At 38.2% G+C, this 20937-nt stretch overlaps 2 protein-coding genes across 4 annotated transcripts in view; one reads left to right on the top strand and one right to left on the bottom strand.

The window, feature by feature from the left end:
- Positions 1–20937, bottom strand: part of CCNH (cyclin H) — a 100948-nt gene that overhangs the window by 3723 nt on the left and 76288 nt on the right. The window lies entirely within an intron of this gene.
- RASA1 (RAS p21 protein activator 1) overlaps positions 1–20937 on the top strand; it is a 121678-nt gene that overhangs the window by 45408 nt on the left and 55333 nt on the right. For 2 of the 3 annotated variants that reach the window (XM_032156898.2, XM_058440735.1), the window contains exons 2-4: positions 16560–16712; positions 17721–17856; positions 18479–18549. In XM_032156898.2, the coding sequence (XP_032012789.1) occupies positions 16560–16712; positions 17721–17856; positions 18479–18549 (360 nt within the window). Of the gene's footprint in view, positions 1–16559; positions 16713–17720; positions 17861–18478; positions 18550–20937 lie in introns of all 3 variants that reach the window. The other variant, XM_058440734.1, reaches the window with a different exon arrangement.

Raw genomic sequence — 20937 nt, 5'->3', positions numbered from 1 at the left:
TAAGGAGATGGAAGACCAGTAAAACTGAAAAATCTGTTGTAGGAATAGAGAACATAATGGGTGGGAAAGGAAATGACAGGATGGAAGAAGAGAGCATAGGAAGGTGGAATCGTTAAGGCTTTTTGACTGATTGGATATGAGGGAAACAGGTAGAGAAATAGGTCAGAGATACTGATGAGAAGTTTCCATCAAGTTGAATTGTATTTAATTTTTTGGTCTTAAAAAAACCAGCAATAGATGGTTCAGCTCATAGCTTGGGTATCTGGATTGATGTTAATGGCAAGTAAAGATGAGAAACAGGAGAGAGAGGAGAGGTAAAGAGAAAGGCTGTGGGAAGAATGATGATGGTCATTTAAAAAAAAAAGTGTTGAGTTTTAGTTGTTAGTTGAGATATCCAGATTGAAAGATCCAGTAGCTGGTGGAAATGCAATTCTGTCTTTAAGGTTGATGGGAGAGTTAGGAATTATTTACATTGTTAAATGCTCTTTATTGTGATACTGGATGAGTATGACAGATATGTGACCTAGATTATTATATAAGTGACACTCCCATCTTTAAGTTTGTTTCAAAGATCGTAAATAAAACATTTTTGAATATTACACCTTTTTGAGGGTATTATATTTGGGAGCTAGGCAGAATGTGGTTTCCAAATTACGTAAAGTATACAGAGTTTTATATTAAAATGGATATATTATTCTTATTGTCATATTCACTATGTTCATAAAGAAGTACAGAATTACATCACAGCTTATATTAATGGCTAACAGGAAAAAACTTCAGTCTTAGTCCATTTTCTATTACTGCAGCAGAATACCTGAAACTGGTAATTTATTTTAAAAAACTATTTCTTACAATTTTGGATGCTGGGAAGTCCAAGACTGAGGAGGGGGGTTGACATCTAGCGAGGGCCATCTAGCTACATAATAACAAAGTGCAAGTAGTCACATGGTAAGAGGGCAGGAGGATGCCAGCTCAGGTCTCTCTTTCTCTTATAAAAACCACCAATCCCATCATGGGGGCCTGCCCCACCCTGATGACCTTATCTAATCCTAATTACCTCACAAAGGCCCTACCACCAAATACCATCAATTTATGAATTTGGGGATTAAGTTTCTAACACAGGAAGTTGGGGGCACATTCAAATCATAGCAGCTTCCTTTTAAAAAATCTTGTGTTTTTAAAGAAGTGTGCTATCTTTTGGGTTTTTCAGGGGCCCTCTCAACCTAGAGTAAATATAGAATACTATTTAATAATCTCATATTAGAATGTTTAATATGGGAGAAGGTTGAACAACTGTCAAGATTATTTTATGTGCTATTAAATAAGTAGCACCTTGCGAATAATAGTCCGCTTCCATTATTTTTGTATATTAGTAATCAAGCAGATTAAATACTTCCCAGGAATTATGGTTATTTGTTTTACTTCAAAAACAATGTTGATTTAAAGTACACTGCAGGTTAAAAAAGTTTAATTTCAAAAAATAGATATATAGGCTGATTCTTTTTTTAATTATTTAAAGTTGTTTGGAATTGCAATAAAAAGTTTTCTGTGGTTTCTTACAGTAATTTGTAATTCAATTTATTAGTAATTTCATTAAAATTAAAAAAATTATGGACACTATGTTAAAATAATCTGTTGACCAAGTAATACATTTTAAATTGACATTTTTGGATAATTTTCAGAACTATTAATGTTTAACTTTTTTTGTGCTAGAATGCTCTGAGACCAGATCTGTTTGTTTGAACAGGCAAATCACGAGTATAAATTTAAAGCAAATATGACGAATGATTAGCTCGTGCCTTGGCTTCTGTTGCCTGTAATAGATGTGCCCTCTAAGATGTTCTCGCTGTGGTACCTGGAAGATAATTCCTTCTTTGCCTGGTTACTATAGTTAGCTTATTGAGGGCCGGTTGGTTTCAGAATGCATTTTAAAAAATGGGAAAAATAGCTGTGGAAAAAAAATTAGCTTTTCAAAAGACAGTAATGGATGGCTTATTCCGATTCCCACGTTATCAGTAGATAAATGGTTAAATGGACAATCACAAAAATGCTTCAAAACCAAAGGTTCTTCATTTTTCTCGTCCTTAAATTTTCTACCTCTCTCCCTCAAATTTCATGGCATTTTATTTCACGTGTCAGGATTGCCACTATCTAAATATCTTTCTTCTCTGAAATTTCTGGACCTGTCCCACAGAGACTTGAGAATTGAAAACATGGAGAGTGGGAGTAAGGAAGTTGCATGGTCCTTCCTGTATCTGTTTTTAATACTCTGTGCCTCAGCATCCCTGTTTTGGGGAACTTCCTGCACATAAACTGTCAAAGCCTCTCACAATTATAGATACAAAGCTGTTTTCTGGTAACTTGTGGACTCACTGATTTCTTCTTCCATGTGAGAAAAAGAGCTTTGGAAATTAAAGTGGCTCTGAAGTGCCAAGAATCTGAGTTTATAGGAAAAGTCACCTGACTCGCTACTTGGATACCACATTTTTTTTTTTTTTTTGGAAGAAGAGTGTCGCTCTGTTGCCCAGGCCAGAGTGCAGTGGCAAAATCTCGGCTTACTGCAACCTCTACCTCCTGGATTCAAGCAGTTCTTATGCCTCAGACTCCCGAGTTGCTGGGATTACAGGCGTGTGCTACTACACCCAGCTAATTTTTGTATTTTTAGTAGAGTTGGGGTTTCACCTTGTTGGCCAGGCTGTTCTTGAGCTCCCGGCCTCATGTGATCTGCCTTCCTTAACCTCCCAAAGTGCTGGGATTACAGGTGTGAGCCACTGCGCCTGGTGGATACCACAAATTTGTGCTAACTTCATCTGTGCTTTTATTACATGGTGCTCTTATTGCAGTCCTTTTGTTTGTGCCTTCCAGACTTTTAATATATTCCACTTAGCTGCTCTGCTTTCCCATTTTACCACACTGCTTAAGGCCTATCTTCTTCCTCATTAGATGGCCTCAGTTACTACTTTATAGGGAGAATCAAAATTACATATTTTCAAGTTCACTCATCACTTTGCTTATTTGTGACCTTAAGGAATTAGACTAGATATCTGAAAGCTTTTTCCATGCCAGATATTTCATCTTAAAATAATTTTCTCTACTTTTTACTGTAAGGCAACTGTATATTTTTTCTTTTGCCATTCCATGATTGTAGACATTGTGTTTCCACCTATCTTTTGTCACTTCTGTTTTTAAGGAAAATATGACCTTCTTCCCTAATAAGACTGTTTTTCTCATGCTCTTTTTTTTTTTTTTCTTTTGAGACAGAATCTTGCTCTGTTGCCCAGGCTGGAGTGCAGTGGCACGATCGCAGCTCAGTGCAGCCTCTGCCACCTGAGTTCAATTAATTCTCATGCCTCAGCCTCCTGAGTAGCTGTGATTACAGGCACATACCACCACACTCAACTAATTTTTGTACATTTTGTAGAGACAGGGTTTCGCCATGTTGCCCAGGCTGGTCTTGAACTCATGAGCTCAAGCAATCCGACCACTTCAGCCTCCCAAATTTCTATAATTACAGGCTTGAGCCACTGCGCCCGGCTGTTTTTCTGACTCTTAAGCTCATCTTTTTTCCCATTTCTTTTAGAGCTTTGCTTTTTTCAGATATTCCCCTTTTATAATAGATAGTTGTAATGAAATAGTTTTCTAAAGGATATTTAGAGTAATGGTACTACCATTAGGTTGAGATTCATTGCTGGGCTAATATGTTCTTGGCATTTTGAAGGGTGCTTTCACATATCATATAGAAATCCAGAAAACAGTTCTACCCGAGCTTTTATTATAACCCCCACAAATATTTGTGGATTCCCTACTGTATGCAAAGCACTGTATTGAGAATGCTATAGGGGATATAAAAATCAGCAAAATTTGGCCTGTTAGAGGAGGAGTTTATGGCCAATATAGGGGAACATGTAAAAAAGTACAATGAGATAGAGGAAGATTGCTATCTAAATGCAGAGGATTTTAAAGGAGCGTGTATTAGTTTGTCTTCACACTGCTATAAATAACTACCTGAGACTGGGTAGTTTATAAAGAAGCAATGTTTAATTGACTCACGATTCTGCAGGCTGTACGGGAAGCATGGCTGGGGAGGCCTCAGGAATCTTACAGTCATGATAGAAGGCAAAGGGGAAGCAAGCACATCTTCACATGGTGACAGGAGAGACAGCATGTGAAGGGGAATGTGCCACACACTTTTAAACCATCAGGTCTTGTGAGAACTCACTATCACGAGAGCAGCAAGGGGAAATTTGCTCCTGTGATCCAGTCACCTCTTACCAGGTCCCCTCCCCAACACTGGGAATTACAATTCAACATGAGATTTGGGTGGGGGCACAGAGCCAAACCGTATCATTTTCCCCAGCCTCTCCCAAATCTCATATTATTCTCACATGTCAAGACACAATCATGCCTTCTCAACAGTCCCCCAAAGTCTTAACTCATTCCAGCATTAACTGAAAAGTCCAAAGTCTTATCTGAGACAAGGCAAGTCCCTTCCACCTATGAGCCTGTAAAATAAAAAACAAGTTAGTTTCTTCCAAGGTGCAATGAGAATTGGGTAAATGTTCCTGTTACAAATGGGAGAAACCGCCAAAACAAATGGGCTGCAGGCCCCATGCAAGTCTGAAACCCAGCAGGGAAGTCATGAAATCTTCAAGCTCCCATATCCTTTGATTCTATGTCTCACATCCAGGGCACCCTGATGCAAGGGGTGGCCTCCTAAGGCCTTTGGTAGCTCTGCCCCATGGCTCTGCAGGATACAGCTCCCACAGCTGCTTTAATGGGCTGGCATTGAGTGCCTGCGACTTTTGTAGGCACACAGTGCAAGCTGTCAGTGGGTCTACCCTTGTGGGGTCTGGAGGATGATGGCCCTCTTCCCACAGCTCCATTAGGCAGTGCTCTAGTGGGGACTCTCTGTGAGGGTTCCAATCCCACATTTCCCCCTCTGCACTGCCTTAGTAGAGGTTCTCCATGAGGGCTCTGCCCCTGTAGCAGAGTCCTGCCTGGACATCCAGGCATTTCCATACATCCTCTGAAATCAAGGTGGAGGCTCCCAAACCTCTTCTCTTGCCTTTTTTGCATCCACAGACCCAACACCATGTGGAATCCACCAAGGCTTGTGGCTTGCACCCTCTGAAGCCATGGCCCGAGTTGTACATTGGCCCCTTTTAGCCACAGCCACAGCTGGAGCTGGAGTGGCTGGGATGCAGGGCACCAAGTCCCAAGGATGTACTTAGCAGCAGGGCTCTGGGACTGGCCCATGAAACCATTTTTCCCTCTTAGACCTCCAGGCCTGTACTGGTGGGGCAGCCATGAAGATCTCTGACATGCCCTGGGAGACATTTTCCCCATTGTCTTGGCTATTAGCATTTGGCTTTTTGTTATTTATGTAAATTTCTGCCACTAGCTGGAATTTCTCCCTCAAAAATGAGTTTATCTTTTCTATAGCATGGTGAGGCTGCAAAATTTCCAAACTTTTATGTTCTGCTTCCCTTTTAAACATAAGTTCCAATTTCACACCATCTCTTTCTTCATACATATGAGCATATACTTTTAGAAAAAAACCAGGTCACATCTTGAATGCTTTGCTGCTTAGAAATTTCTTCTGCCAGATACCCTAAATCATCGCTCAAGTTCAAAGTTCCACACATTTCTAGGGCAGGGGCACAATGCTGCCAGTCTCTGCTAAATCATAGCAAGAGTGACTGTTACTCTGGTTCCCAATAAGCTCCTCATCTCCATCTGAGACCACATCAGCCTGGATTTCACTGTCTATATCACTATCAGCATTTTGGTTACAATTATTGAGCAAGTCTCTAGGAAGTCTGAAACTTTCTCACATCTTCCTGTCTTTTTCTGATCCCTGCAAACTGTTTCAGCCTCTGCCTATTACCCAGTTCCAAAGTTGCTTCCACATTTTGAGGTATCTTTATAGCAGTGTCACACTTCTCTGGTACCAGTTTTCTGTATTATCTTGTTCTCATACTGCTATAAAGAACTACGTGAGACTGGGTAATTTATGAAGAAAAGGTTTAATTGACTCACAGTTCTGTAGGCTGTACAGGAGTCATGGCTGGAGAGGCCTTAGAAGACTTACAATCATGGCAGAAGGCAAAGGGGAAGCAAGAACGTCTTCAAATGGTGACAGGAGAGAGAGAGAGTAAAGGGGGGAAGTGCCACACACTTTTAAACCATCAGATCTTGTGGGAATTTACTATCACGAGAACAGTAAGGGGAAATTTGCCTTCATGATTCAATCACCTACCACCAGGTCCCTCCCCCAACACTGGGAGTAACAGTTCAACATGAGATTTGGGTAGGGATACAGAGCAGCCATATCAGAGGGAGGTAATGTATTCAGTGAAAGGGGATTAAAAATGGCTTTATGCAAGTATACTTTTCCCTGTAACTCAACATAGAATAGTGTTTTGACAAGCAAAAATCGAATGATGACTGTATTGTGAAAAGACATGGTGAAACAAGGTAGTATTTGTAGAGTTACACATAGTCTGATTTGGCTAGAAGGGAGGCTGGAGCCTTTCATGGTGGCTTTTGAATGCCATGGTGAATAGTTTGTGCTTTATTTGTTATTGAATAGCCATTTGTACACTTCTGAGCTATTAGAGTGAAATGATTAAGCCTGTGGTTTATGAAGAAAGAGCCTATTAGGGAGATAAATCTTTCCCTAGTTGTAGGAAGGGTTGGAACAGTATGATATGGAGAGGGTAGTAATGAATGAAGGAATGGAAAACTGGAGAATAATTTCAATGATACTGGAGGTGCAGTATACGAGTTGGCAGTAGTTTTATGGCTAGGAAGATAAGAAGTGTTTAGGAAAAACTCTCAAATTGTTTTTCTTCTGCCCTTACACCACAGCAATCAACACAGAAGACTTCTGTGTCCAAATGCACGGGATTTCTCCCTGCCAAATAAGCAATCGGTTCTACAGTGAACACCAGCTAATTGGCCTTCAATTCATTTCTGGCACTACCAAGAGATAGTGTCAGATCCCAATGGCTAAGGGCTCAGTCTTGGGGTCTGGGCCCTCCTTCCCACTGGTTGTAAGTCTGGATCTCTGGAACTTCTACCAGATGGCTTCAAGTTGGGGTTTCCACAACCCCCTCTTTGGGTTGGATTAATTTGCTAGAGCTACTCACAGAACTCAAGGAAACACGTTTACTGGTTTATTATGAAGGATATGTTAAAGGATACAAGTAAACAGCCATATGGCAAGGTCTGGATGCCATAGGGCAAGGTCTGGAAGGGTCCCAAAGGTAGGAGCCTCTGTTTCTGTGGAGTTAGGGTATGCCACTCTCCCAGCAAGTGGATGAGTTCTTGCTCACCTTCTTGCCCACCTTCACATGTTCAGCTGTGAAGCCAGTCCTTTTGGTTTTTTCTGGAATTTTCATGACATCAGCACTTTCCCCAATAGGAAGGCCCTCCACAGGACCCTCTCTGAAATGAGGGCATTAATGACCCACAGTCAGAAAAGTGGAGGAAAATTAGAGTCCTGCCTTGGTGCAGATGAAAGGAGGGCAGAAGAAGGTCAGGGATATTGTTTCCTGAGGCCTAACACACCAAACATTGTAATAAAAGACTGTAACAAGGGTGATATAGCTTGAATGTGTGTCCCCTCCAAATCTCGTATTTAATGAGACCTCCATTGTTGGAAGTGGGGTCTGGTGGGTGTTTGGATAGTAAAGGTGGATCCCTCATGAGTGGTTTGCTGCCCTCCCCTGTGGTAATGAGTTCAGGTGAGAGCTGGTTGTTTGAAGCAGGGGTCCTCAACCCCTGCTCCATGGACCGGTACCTGTCTATGGCCTGTCAGGAGCTGGGCCACACAGCAGGAGGTGTGAGCCACAGGCAAGTGAGCATTACTGCCTGAGCTCCACCTTCTGATGGCAGCAGAACTTAGATCAGCAGCAGCATTAGATTTTCACAGGAGCGCAAACCCTATTGTGAGCTCCTCAAGTGAGGGATATAGGTTGTGCGCTCCTTATGAGAATCTAATGGTTGATGATCTGAGCTGAAACAGTTTCATCCTGAAATCATCTCCCCTGACCCCTCGTCTGTGGAAAAATTGTCTTCCACTAAATCAGTCAGTCCCTGGTGCCAGAGGTTGGGGACTACTTGTTTAAAGGAGCCTGGCTCCTCCCCCCTTCTCTTGCTCTCTCTGGTCATGTGATATGCTAGCTCTCCCTTTGCCTTCTGCCATGAGTAAAAGCTTCCTGAGGCCTCACTGAAAGCAGATTCCAGCACCATGCTTCCTCTGTAGTCCTGCAGAACCATGAGCCAAAATAAACCACTTTTCTTTACAAATTACCCAGTCTCAAGACAGACACAAAGGGCTATGGGAGTTATAAGCCAGGAACTGTGGATGAAAACCTATTTTTAAAAATATCGTATATAAACACAACCACATACGTAAATAAAAAACACCACAAGAAGGAATCAAAGTTGCTTTTGAAATTTCAGGTCTGGACACTAGGAAGGATGCTGGTGTTATTAACAATAAAGAGGAAGAGAAGTGTGAGTGTGCGTGTGTGTCTGTGTCTGTGTTTGTGGAGATACTTGCTAATTTTTTAAGATTTTGATATATTCACCTTAAGGTGAAGATTCTTGGGAGGGCTTTGTTAATTTAAGCCTGGCGTTTAGGAAGGAAGTTAGATTTAGAGAGGGAAATTTGGGGATCACTCTCATAGAGGTTATAATTTGAGCTGATGGATAACTGATATTTCCATGAGTATGAATAAATACAGAAATGGAAAATTCCGAGGAAAAGGCATGTAGAAAATGCCTTAGTTTTAGGGTGACTTTTGAGTAAATTGTGTAATATTTCACCCTTATTTTTTTAAAAAAGTTAAATAGGAGAAACACTTTGAGAAAGCACAGAGGGAGAAAGTTAATGCCTTAAAACATTGCCTAATGCATAATAGGAGCTTAAAAAAATCTTTGTTGAATGAATAATTGTAACTTGTTTGGGATATAAGCCTATGTATAGTGGAAAAATGGGCATATTATGGAGAACTTTTGAGGGATAGAGTGGATAATGCCCATTCCCCTGCCCTGTGCTCATAGGGTTATTGCTGATACCAGATGAAAGGACAGATCTGAGAATATTTGAACTTTTAAAATGTTCTTTGAGGCATATTTCAGTTTGAGGAACTGAAAGACATTCCATAAGTAAGGTAGTATGTCTATATTCAGCAAGTAAGGTCACATGTCTGCATATAAGCTTATATTCTTTCCATTTTATTTGGTGGGAATTAGATTTGTAAAGTAGATCCATAAAGAATGTTTAGGGTATTGTTATGGCTATATATCTTTTGATAAGTCAATTCTTTTTTTTTTGCCTGTCCTTTTTCCCATTGCCTGTTACATTTTTCTCACTTTCCTTCTCAGTCCCTCACTTTTTCCAAATCAGTTGCCATTCATCTTTTAGGTCTCAGTTTAGCCATCCATTCTTTCAGGAAATGTATGCTAAAATTCTAAGACTGAGACAGGTATTTTTTTGTATCCCTGTGTATCCTCCTACTTACTATACCAGATTACAGTTGCTTAATTTGTCTGTCTTCTCCACTAGATCCTAAACTTTCATGTCATGGTGTTCTGTCGTATTTACTGTTACATTCTACCGTGTAGCACAATGCTTGGCACATAGTTTGCTGGAGATGAACTAAATCAAGAGACAGTGTTAGACTAAAGTTTACTTTTAACCTTCAGAGGTAGTGATTTCTTATCTTCATGTGCTGAATGGTGTGATACTGTAATTGTTGAAGTTCTAAGAAAAACTCAACTATAAGAATTGATACTGTTTTGAGGATTTAAAGAACACAGATACAAGAGATTGAAAATGTGCTGTAGGAACTGATACTAGCCTCCTGCTAGTAGGTATTGTGCTAGCCTTCCCTCTCTTTTCCTCCTCTGTTTCAACATTTTATTAGTGCATAACATTTCTTGGAGAGGTGTGGTTTTTTTTCTTCCCTTCGTTATCTGTTTACTAGGGTGATGGGAGTTAAAGGTAGTAAAAACTTCACAATCATGGTTGAGTGCATTTCAGTGTAAACTTTCGTATTCTCACCTTTTGTATGTTAGTCTTTTAGTGAATTTTGGGTAGACAGAATGTATGATAGTGCTGTTTCTTTAGAAATGCTCTCTCAAAACTAAAACCTCTTGGATTCTGTAAATATGTTACCTGTTGAAAAAGGAAACAGCATTTCTGCCCTTACTTTGAACTAACTTGATCTGAGATAAATACATACACACATGCACGCATGTGCACACACACATACATATGCACTCTAGTTATCTGGATGTATACAAATATACCCAAGAATAGCTAACATAAACACGCTCTCTTCTCCCCTTCCCCAAGTTTAAGTGATGTGTACTTGGTCTAAGGGGTACTACACCTGTTTTGCTTAGCCTAGTGGTTGTTCAAGTGAATTTACCAGTGACCCAATTTTAGTCTCTATCATGGTGATTTGAAAAAAAGGCCAAGTAAAGTCACTTAGTATGAGATAAATTTTCTTTACTTTCCTCTTCACTTTAAGAATAATCAGTTGCTTTTTAAGTTTTTTTATTTTTTTTTAACCTTTAGCAGACTGTATTAGTCCATTCTTATGATGCTAATGAAGACAAACCCGAGATGGGGTCATTTATAAAGGAAAGAGGCTTAATTGACTCATAGTTCCGCAGGGCTGGGGAGGCCTCAGGAAACTTACAATCATGGCGGAAGGGGAAGCAAACATGTCCTTCTTCACGTGGTGTCATCAAGGAGAAGTACTGAGCAAAAGGGGGAAAAGCCCTTTATAAAACCATTAGATCTCATGAGAACTCACTCACTATCACAATAACAGCAGCATGGGGGTAACTGCCCCCATAATTCAGTTACTTCCCACTGGGTCCCACCCACAACATGTGGGGATTATGGAAACTACAATTCGAGATTTGGGTGGAGACACAGCCAAACCATATCACAGACAGTAAGAATGTATTTGTTACAAATAAATATGGGAGCTTGAGAAGATTTTTATGTTTTATCAAATGTATACCAACTTGAAATCACCAATTTAGTTTTAGAAGACACAAGCATGTGTAACAAAGTCTGATCAGCATTTCGAGACTTGTAGAATAACTTCAGAAGTTTGTAGTATGATCAGGCACACAGAGTCCCAAGTGATTCAGATGCAAAAGATTTCTTGGTAATTGGATTTCTGCATGTATGTTTCTCTGTAACTACTTTGATGCCTGTCAGTAATATAACCAGAAGGAAAAACAAAGTGGAAAGTAAAAGTGATCTGCTGGTAACTTCAATTTAGTTTTCTTTTTATAAAAGGAAGTCTATTGATGTTAGCACTGTTTTAATGGTTTTCTGTTGTGTAGTAGACAGTTTTCATTTGGGATTGTCAAGTTAGTTGTAAATAATTGTATAGTTTCAATGAAATGCCTGTCTGTATTCACACTAGGATATTTTCTCATTGCACAAATTTCCGTATTTTTCTCTGATCAAGTGAGACAGATTATAAAACACAAAGGCCCCTCTAAGGCCCTTCAAATGTGTTCCAGCAATATGCAGCAGCCCCCACCCCCCTTTTTATTTCCCCCGTGACAGGGTCTCTCTCTGTTGCCCAGTCTGGAGTGCAGTGGCATGATCTTGTCTCACTGCAGCCTTGACTTCCTGGGCTCAAGCTGTCCTCCCATCTCAACCTCTCGAGTAGCTGGGATCATAGGCATGTGCCACCATGCCTGGCTAATTTTTGTATTTTTTGTAGAGGTGGGGTTTTGCCATATTGCCCAGGTTGGTCATGAACTCCTGGGTTCAAGCAGTCCCCTCCTCAGCCTCCCAAATTGCTGGTCTATAAAGGTGTGAGCCACTGCACCTGGCCACAGCACACATTTATAAAAAATGTTCATGTGATTCCAAATTTAAAATAGAGTGATTTCTCTGACTTTTTTTAATTGTTCACTTTTTTAACATGCAGTTTCATCTTAGATGTATGATATTGTATATAAATTGATTTGTATTTCCAAAAAAATGAAATTAAGGGACTCCATATCTACCTGTAAGATTTCTCAACAAAAATTTACAAAGCTAGCTGGGAAGACATGTATGTACTTCTTGAATTTCCTCCTGCTGTTCCTTTTCCCCATCTTCCTTAGAGAGGCAAAGAAGAAGAGAGAGGGAAATTTACTTTTAAAATAGGAGAACATTATAAATGCTTTATTATTAACGTGTTATATTAAGCAGTTTTAAGTCATAGTATCTCAAGTACATACTATCCTTTATATTGCCCCCCAACACCCAAAATATACACACATTGGGAAAAGAATGGGGGCTCTTTGGGGGTGTCCTTCTAGAGTTGCCAGGTGAAATAGAATTTCTAGGTTATTAATAGTATGGCACTTGCAGCCCCAATTAATTCGAATGCTCTATAATGTTCAAAAAGAGTTTTGAGAAAATTTCCCCCTAAAATTAATGCCTTAGTAGAAAAAAAGATTGGTTTCTCCTGTTCTCTTCCCCAAATTAGATGGAAATTAAACAAGACTAGAAAATAGGTAATTGAGACTAAGATGATTCACAGATTGATTACCCATTATGCAACAGTCATAAAATTCGTTAGTTTTTTTGAAGAAGTTTATTAATCAGTCCCATATCCTTTGAGTATCCTCTACTCCCCTGTGATATTGGTTTGATATTAATTAAGCTAATATTTACTGGGTTCTTGGTATCCATTAGGTATTCTTCTAAGCAACTTTATATGTGTTAGCTCATTTAATAATAATATTAAGCCAACGTTCTCTGAGGTAGACACTATTATATTCCTTTTATAGATGAGGAAACTGAGGCTCAGAGATAAAGTAATCTGCCTACATTTGCGCAGCTAGGTGGCAGAGCTGGGATTCAAAGACAGTGACTCTAGAGTCTTTTAACCGTTCTACTATAAAGCCTATGTAGTATTTTTCATTTTTATATTTTTCTTTAAAGGAATTTAGGACAAGTCATTAATTTTATTCTGAGGTTGAGATAGAAATTAATTTCCCTAATTTACAAGTGATGGTAATGACATAAAAAATGTAAAGACTTGGCCATAACTGTGGAGACAGTTTCTGACGTGACTTGGTATGTTTAGGGTGGCATCGCCATAGATTGGAGGTTTCTTGGGTTTCTGTTAAATCTTGGTCTTCTGTTAGTATGCATTGTCTCTTTTGAACAAGCTCAGGGAGTGTCAGCATAATCATCCTTCTTTGAGTTCTGTCAGCCTAAACTGTTTTCACATTCTTTTCACATGTCAGAATTTTTGGCTGGGTGCAGTGGCTCACACCTGTAATCTCAGCACCTTGGGAGGCTGAGGCAGGCAGATCACCTGAGGTCAGGAGCTTGGGACCAGCCTGGCCAACGTGGTGAAACCCCGTCTCTACTAAAAATACAAAAATTAGCCGCATGTGGTGGCACGCACCTGTAATTCCAGCTACTTGGGAGGCAGAGACAGGAGAATCACTTGAACCCAGGAGGCGGAGGTTGCAGTGAGCTATAAGAGCATGGCACTGCACCCCAACCTGGGTAACAGAGCAAGACTCTGTTTCCAAAGAAAAAAAAAAAAAAAAAAAGAACTTCCTATGTGGATGTTAAAAAAGAGGTTTTTGTTTTGTTTTTTACATTGGCAAGGTGGTTCAACTAGATGACTTATAAAGCATTTTTCAACATTGTTTTATGAGTCAACACTTCTTCTTTCATTGGGCAAATACTTTAAAACTTATTATTGCTGTGTGCCAGGTATACTCTGTTATAATTGCCACAAATGTGAGCAGATTTATAAACTTTAACTTAGGTGATGAGCTATTATTTAGTTATCTCATGTTAGAGTATTCTCATACCACCAGTATGACTCTTATGCTTATATTTCTTTGAGGTATTCTAGATTCCAGTTGAATTTTTTTTTAAACTTATTTGAAAACGGTCACCAGCAAATCTACGTTTAAAGAGATATAATAAGGCTTTGACTGTGAAGACTTAAGAGTAATAGTGGGGTTGATTAAATATGTTTTCGTGTATTTCTTTGTAATTCTTTGCTGTGGCTATTTGTAGAGGCAGAAAGTTCAGCACTTTTAAAAACTGAGTATTTTAGACAACCGCTCGCAACCACTCTTGGGAAATGTTATGTCTTTGTTACTGAGAGTATGTTTTGTAAAGCCATATCCCACCTGAAATAAAAAGAATTAGAGACTTCAGAAAGTTAAGGTAGACAGCATTTTCTTGGCTACTGGGGCTAATTAGAATATATGATTCTCTATTCAGGACAGCCACCTTAGGGACTCTGAATCTGTCAGTAGGGTAAAATTTTTATATTTATAAAAAAGATTGTGGGTTAAAAAAAGGTTGAGAAATACTGTTTTTGAGTAAACCCAAGGACTGGTGTTTAAAGGTTATATAGTATTTTACTTAGGTTCTAGAAATCTGTAAGGTGTCTGAATCAAATCTTATAACATTGGATTTATTGTGATTTATTTATAAAACATTTAAGAATCAAATCAACTACATAAATGTTTACAAGCTGATGGCTGGATAATTTAATTGCAGTTTATAGTCATAATCAAGAATTGACATGTTTTGCTTTATGTGTTTGAAGCTTATGACCTTTTGACATGAAAGGAAATTGCTAACATGTAGGAAATACTTATTTAGATTAATGTCTTTCTCCTGAACTGACTTATCCATTTTAATGCTCAGATCTTAGAAAGTACATAGATGTAAAAAATCAACTCGGTGTGGTGGCCCACACCTGTAATCCTAGCACTTTGGAAGGCTGAGGTGAGCAGATCACTTGAGTCCAGGAATTTGAGACCAGCCTGGGTGACATGGCAAAACTCTGTCTCTACAAAAAAACAAACAAACAAACAAACAAAAAAACCGCTGGATGTGGTAGCATGTGTCTGCAGTCTCAGCTACTTGGGAGGCTATGGTAGGAAGATGGGTTGAGCCCGGGAGGTGGGAGTTGCAGTGAGCTGAGATCGTACCAGTGCATTCCAGCCTGGGCGACAGAGTGAGACTCCTGTCTTGAAACAAAACAAAACAAAACAAAAACAACTAAAAACCACAAACATAAATATCACTTAAAATCGTAAGTTGGATATTTCTTTTTTTTTTTTTTTTTGAGACGGAGTCTCGCTCTGTCGCCCAGGCTGGAGTGCAGTGGCGCAATCTCGGCTCACTGCAAGCTCCTCCTCCCGGTTTCCCGCCATTCTCCTGCCTCAGGCTCCGGAGTAGCTGGGATTACAGGCGCCTGCCACCGCACCCGGCTAATTTTTTGTATTTTTAGTAGAGACGGGGTTTCACTGTGGTCTCGATCTCGTGATCCGCCCGCCTCGGCCTCCCAAAGTGCTGGGATTACAGGCGTGAGCCACTGCGCCCGGCTGAGTTTCTGTTTTTGTTTTATTTTTAAAAATTAAGGAGTCAAAAATAATGAGCTTTTATTACAACAAGCTTACAAAAATAGTCATAGTAACATAATGCTTTTATCATTGGCTTATTATATATTATATAAAATACATATATTATTACAAATACAAGATTACAAATAAACTTTGGTAAAGCTGAAGTACTATATTATGCTACATAATTGAATATATCAATGTAATATGAATGTTTATTGTTTTTCTCTGTTTCAAATTAGGCTGTAAGTATCTAAGGATGAGTTTGGCTAAACTATCAAATGTAAAAATATTTTATAGCAGTTACTTTGGAGATTTGTTACCATGCCTGTTTGATACTTCTAGTATATTTCTAAGCATGTTTCTGTTTATATCAGTTCATGAGGCTTTTATAGGCATACTTGGTATGCTAGAGTTACAGCCAGTTTCTTAAGTAGATCATTTGATAGTATGTAGGTAGAATACAGTTAAACTGAGAGCAAGAAGGGTGAAGGGACAAAGGTGCTATTTATTCCCCCACGTGTTTGTTAAATAAATTTGGAAAGTTGAGTGCAAATGTAAAATGTATAGTCATGGAGTAGATTATCTTAGAGCCAAAGGGATTAATCAGCTTCACGTTAAAACAGGAAATTAAAATAGCATCCTTTAGACAGTGTAATTCTGTTTTCCTGTCGCAGGGCACAAACACTAAAATGGAATAGAACATTTTATATTCTCATAGGTTCCATGTGCCTTGTGAAGTCATGGTTCCTCAGTATAAGATTGAGGTAGTAAATTAATATTTCCATTTGTCTATCTTTTATTTTTCTAAGTAAGGATTTGGTTGCAGTAGTGTTTATATTTTGAATAGCAGGCAATCCTGGAAGTAGGGAGATGGGTAGAAATGGAAGAGATTTATATATGAGATGACTAGGACTGAGCTTTTAGAGCAAATTAAAGACCAAGTAAGTGAGTATTTTTTGAGAGACTGAGGTTAAATTGAGTTAAAATTGGATTAACTGGTTCAGAGTAAAATGTAAATGTTTAAGTTACATGTAGGCATTTAAAACCTCTAGTAGTTACGTTTTTCAAGTATCAATAGAAATTTTACACTTGCTATTTATATTGTAATATCTTCTCTCTTTTTCCCCTAGGTGGTATCACGGAAAACTTGACAGAACGATAGCAGAAGAACGCCTCAGGCAGGCAGGGAAGTCTGGCAGTTATCTTATAAGAGAGAGTGATCGGAGGCCAGGGTCCTTTGTACTTTCATTTCTTAGCCAGATGAATGTTGTCAACCATTTTAGGTAAGTCTTTATTCCTATTATGAAGCCAAATGGTGTAGCTATTTTGATATAATATTCATAAATATACCTGTATAATAAAGGTGAATGACTCAGTAACAAATAATAGAGAAGGAAGCTTGTTTTCAGTCAAATGATTTAATCAGTGATTTAGAGAGATTCTTTTGAATGTTTACATTTTTTGTTTAAAAACAATATTGTTGGGCATTACTCTGCTGATCCTCAAATATATTTATAGCTTTTAAAGTATAAAGAATTACAAATAAACTTTGAGTGGTAAGGCTAAAATAAAGGAATTGTATACTTTTAGAATGCAGAATAACAAAAAGTGTAGGAAACCCTGTTTAAAACTCAGATTTTGTGTCCTTTATTTTAGCTTCACTATTCTAAAACTCTTTGCAGACATGCACTTCAGTGAAACAGGCATATAAATTTTCAAGTACAAATATTCTGTATATATAAACATATTTACCCATATTGTATTCTATTTCATTTTTATAGAAGAAATTGAAAAATATCATCTAATGCATATAGTGTTAAATGATAAAATGTTTGTGTACCCTTGGTTTTTAGATTTTAAAATAAGGTTCAGTAGTACCATGATACCACATGTAGTATGTGAAATTATTACTGTACTTTGTGTAAATATTTCAAGAGATCTGTGTGCTCCTTTTAGCCAGAGAAAACTTACTAAAATTGTTAATTCAGCCTTAAATATGGAAAGTGAGAAGAGGTATCTGAGGGTGAGTTTTCAAATATTTGATGGAATTCTGTAATTGAGGTTTATAAGCCTGATACATATTTCACATCAAATGCATGTATATATATGTAAGAGAAATAGCCCCAAGTAATTTGCTGTGATGAAGAAACTAATAAGTGGTATTTTAGTATAAGGATATAGTTACAAGGAAAAGAGTATGGAAATTGTGGATTTATAATTTCTTTATGAAACTTCATCTTTAAAATTGGCTGTAAAGATTTTTTATACTGTATTTTTTCCTGTTCAAATAGGATTATTGCTATGTGTGGAGATTACTACATTGGTGGAAGACGTTTTTCTTCACTGTCAGACCTAATAGGTTATTACAGTCATGTTTCTTGTTTGCTTAAAGGAGAAAAATTACTTTACCCAGTTGCACCACCAGAGGCAAGTAAAATGAATAAAATCTTTCAAAACTTTATTTTTTCAGTACAATAATGGTTTTAGCTATTGCTCAGTTTCTTATGTTTATTATAATTCAAGAAGTATTTGTTGTATTAAATTTTAATTCGGGTTATAATGTCAGAACGAAATGGACAACTTCTTTGAAAAAAAAGAAAATATTTTTCAATAATTTTGTATTTATATAATCAGATTAAAAAAATACTGTATGGTGATAGCCTAACAAATATTTCTGAATGTATGAGAACAAATTACTGATTTCATAGTACTAACCCTGACTTTGCTGCAAGATTCTGAAATGCCTTGTGTATCATCAATGAAAGGTTAATGTATATGTTTCATGTAGTATATTTAAAATGAAATGATCTTTCGTATTACGTTATAAAAGCATACTGCTTATATTTAAAATATAATTTTCATAAAAACAAGAACAACAAAAAAGCCTTTCTAGGCACTGGGTATTTATAGTACAAGTAAAAATTTATTTGAATGATCCCATGGAGTTTCTAATGTGAATTTTTATTGGCTTTATGTGGATATACCTCTTTTGACTTTAAGATAAAAAGACTATCTTTTTAAATCTTTTTTTTTTTTTTATGGTTTCTAGCCAGTAGAAGATAGAAGGCGTGTACGAGCTATTCTACCTTACACAAAAGTACCAGACACTGATGAAATAAGGTATTTTATAATCTATTCCCATGTATAGGCATTTGAAAGAGAGCTAGACTTCGAAGATTTATTACTCTTGGACTAGGAAGCTTTTGAAATTTGAAGAAATGGCATACAGCAAGGTGAAAGAGCTTTTGATACTGGGTCTGTTGGTCCTGTACCTCTGGGTTGGCTTATTTGTTCAGACTGTGGTTTTGGATCAGGGTGGCCTCAGTGAATATGATAGGAGAAATAATTAGGTTTTATTCCACTGTCTCTCACAAAGTAAGGAGAGTTCTGTTTCAATCTATATCCTATTTAAATTTTTGTTACCACGTGACATTTATGCCACAGCTATAAAGGATAAGCTTCTACTTTATGTAATGGGTGAATAATTTTAAACCTTAAGAATGTTATAGAACTATGCAACATGTTAGTTTGTGGTTTTATTTCTATATAATATAATTTGATAATCAAATTATCTGTGTCTTTCTGTAAGCTATTTAATTTTCTAGTGGAAACTGTTTCTTACCATTAATTCTCTCATTTGATTCTTATTGACACATTTTTATTTGTAAACTGGAAAGGCCTATAAATGACAAAGGAAAAAATGCATATATTAAAGAACAGTGATGAATTACAAATTTATGAATTTAGGTAATTTTTAAAAATTTTTAGTGGGATCATTTAGGACAGCAGTTCTCAAAGTGTGTTTCATGTAACTGTGGGGATCTTTGAGATCGATTTAGAAGGTTCATGTATTAGTCGGTGTTCTCTAGAGGAGATTTTTTATGGAGAATTGGTTTACACAATGATAGATGGAGACAGTAAAGACCCACAATCGGCTGTCTGCATCTGAAAACCCAAGAAAGCCAGTGGTATAATTCAGTCTACATCTGAAGACCTGAGAACCAGGGGAGCCTATGGTGTAAATCGTAGTCTGAGGGCAGGAGAAGATGAGATGAGATGTCCCAGCTCAACCAGTAAGGCAGCAAAAAGGGATGAATTTCTTCCTCCTCAATTTTTTGTTCTGTTCAGACCCTCAGTGAATTGGATGATGCCCACTCACATTGGGGATGGCAGGATACTGTCCTCTGATTCAAATTTTAATCTCATCCAGAAACACCCTCACAGAGAAACCCAGAAATATAATGTTTAATCTGGGAACCCTACAGCCCAGCCAAGTTGACACATAAAATTAGCCATCACAGTCCATGAGATCAGGTTATTTTCATAACATACTAAGACATAATTTGCCTTTTTCACTGTAAATTTTACAATGATGGTACAAAAGCAATGGATGGTAAAACTGCTGGTGCCTTAATAGAAATAAAGGCTGTAGCACAAAAGTGTACCGTATTCTTCACTGTTACACACTTGGAGTTAAAGACAGTTTCATTTAAGAGTGTTGATGAGGGAGTAAAAAATATTTATTAAATTTCAACCTGTGACCACACAACTTTAATCTGTATGATGAAATGGGAAGTATGTATAAAACACTTCTGCTGTGTACCAGAGATCAGTGTCATGAGGAAAAGCAGTGAGTTGAGAGCTGAACTAGTTTGTTCCTTTTTTTTTTTTTTTTTTTTTTTGAGACAGTCTTGCTCTGTTACCCAGGCTGGAGTGCAGTGGCACGATCTTGCCTCACTGCAATCTCCACCTCCCGGGTTCAAGGGATTCTATGCCTCGGTCTTCCGAGCAGCTGGAATTACAGGCGTGTGTCACCAAGTCCAGCTAATTTTTGTAATTTAGTAGAGATGGGGTTTTGCCATGTTGGCCAGGCCAGTCTCGAACTCCTGACCTCAAGTGATCTGCCCGCCTTGGCCTCCCAAAGTGCTGGGATTGTAGGCCTGAGCCACTGCACCTGGCTTAGCAGTTACTTTTGTGCACACCATTTTCACTTGAGAGAATGTTTGACATTTTTTGAAGAAGAACAAAGTGAGTCTATTATTTCAAGGAAAAAAAACTGTTAGTGTTTGTTGCCAATGACAAAATTTGAGTTTTGAGTAAAAATTTGAATTTTAGACATTCTGTATTGGCCATCAAGAGTTTGACAGCTTCTGAAATAATGACTTTTCTGATGAGATAGGTGGTGATAATAAAGAATGAGTTTTGTGTGTGTGTGTGTGTGTGACAGTTTCGCTCTTACCACCCAGGCTGGAGTGCAATGGTGCCATCTTGGGTCACTGCAACCTCCGCCACGTGGGTTCAAGCGATTCTCCTGCCTCAGCCTCCTGAGTAGCTGGAACTATGGGCGTCTGCCACCATACCTGGCTAATTTTGATATTTTTAGTAGAGATGGGGTTTCACCATGTTGGCCAGGGTAGTCTTGAACTACTGACCTCGAGTGATCTGCCTGCCTTGGCCTCCCAAAGTGCTGGGATTGCAGGCATGAGCCATCGTGGCTGGCCAAGAATG

This window comes from Hylobates moloch, unplaced genomic scaffold (genome assembly GCF_009828535.3).
Source record: "Hylobates moloch isolate HMO894 unplaced genomic scaffold, HMol_V3 SCAFFOLD_6, whole genome shotgun sequence".
Classification (NCBI taxonomy): domain Eukaryota; kingdom Metazoa; phylum Chordata; class Mammalia; order Primates; family Hylobatidae; genus Hylobates; species Hylobates moloch.
Note: the sequence above shows the minus strand (reverse complement) of the source record. Positions and strands in the feature narration are given on the sequence as shown.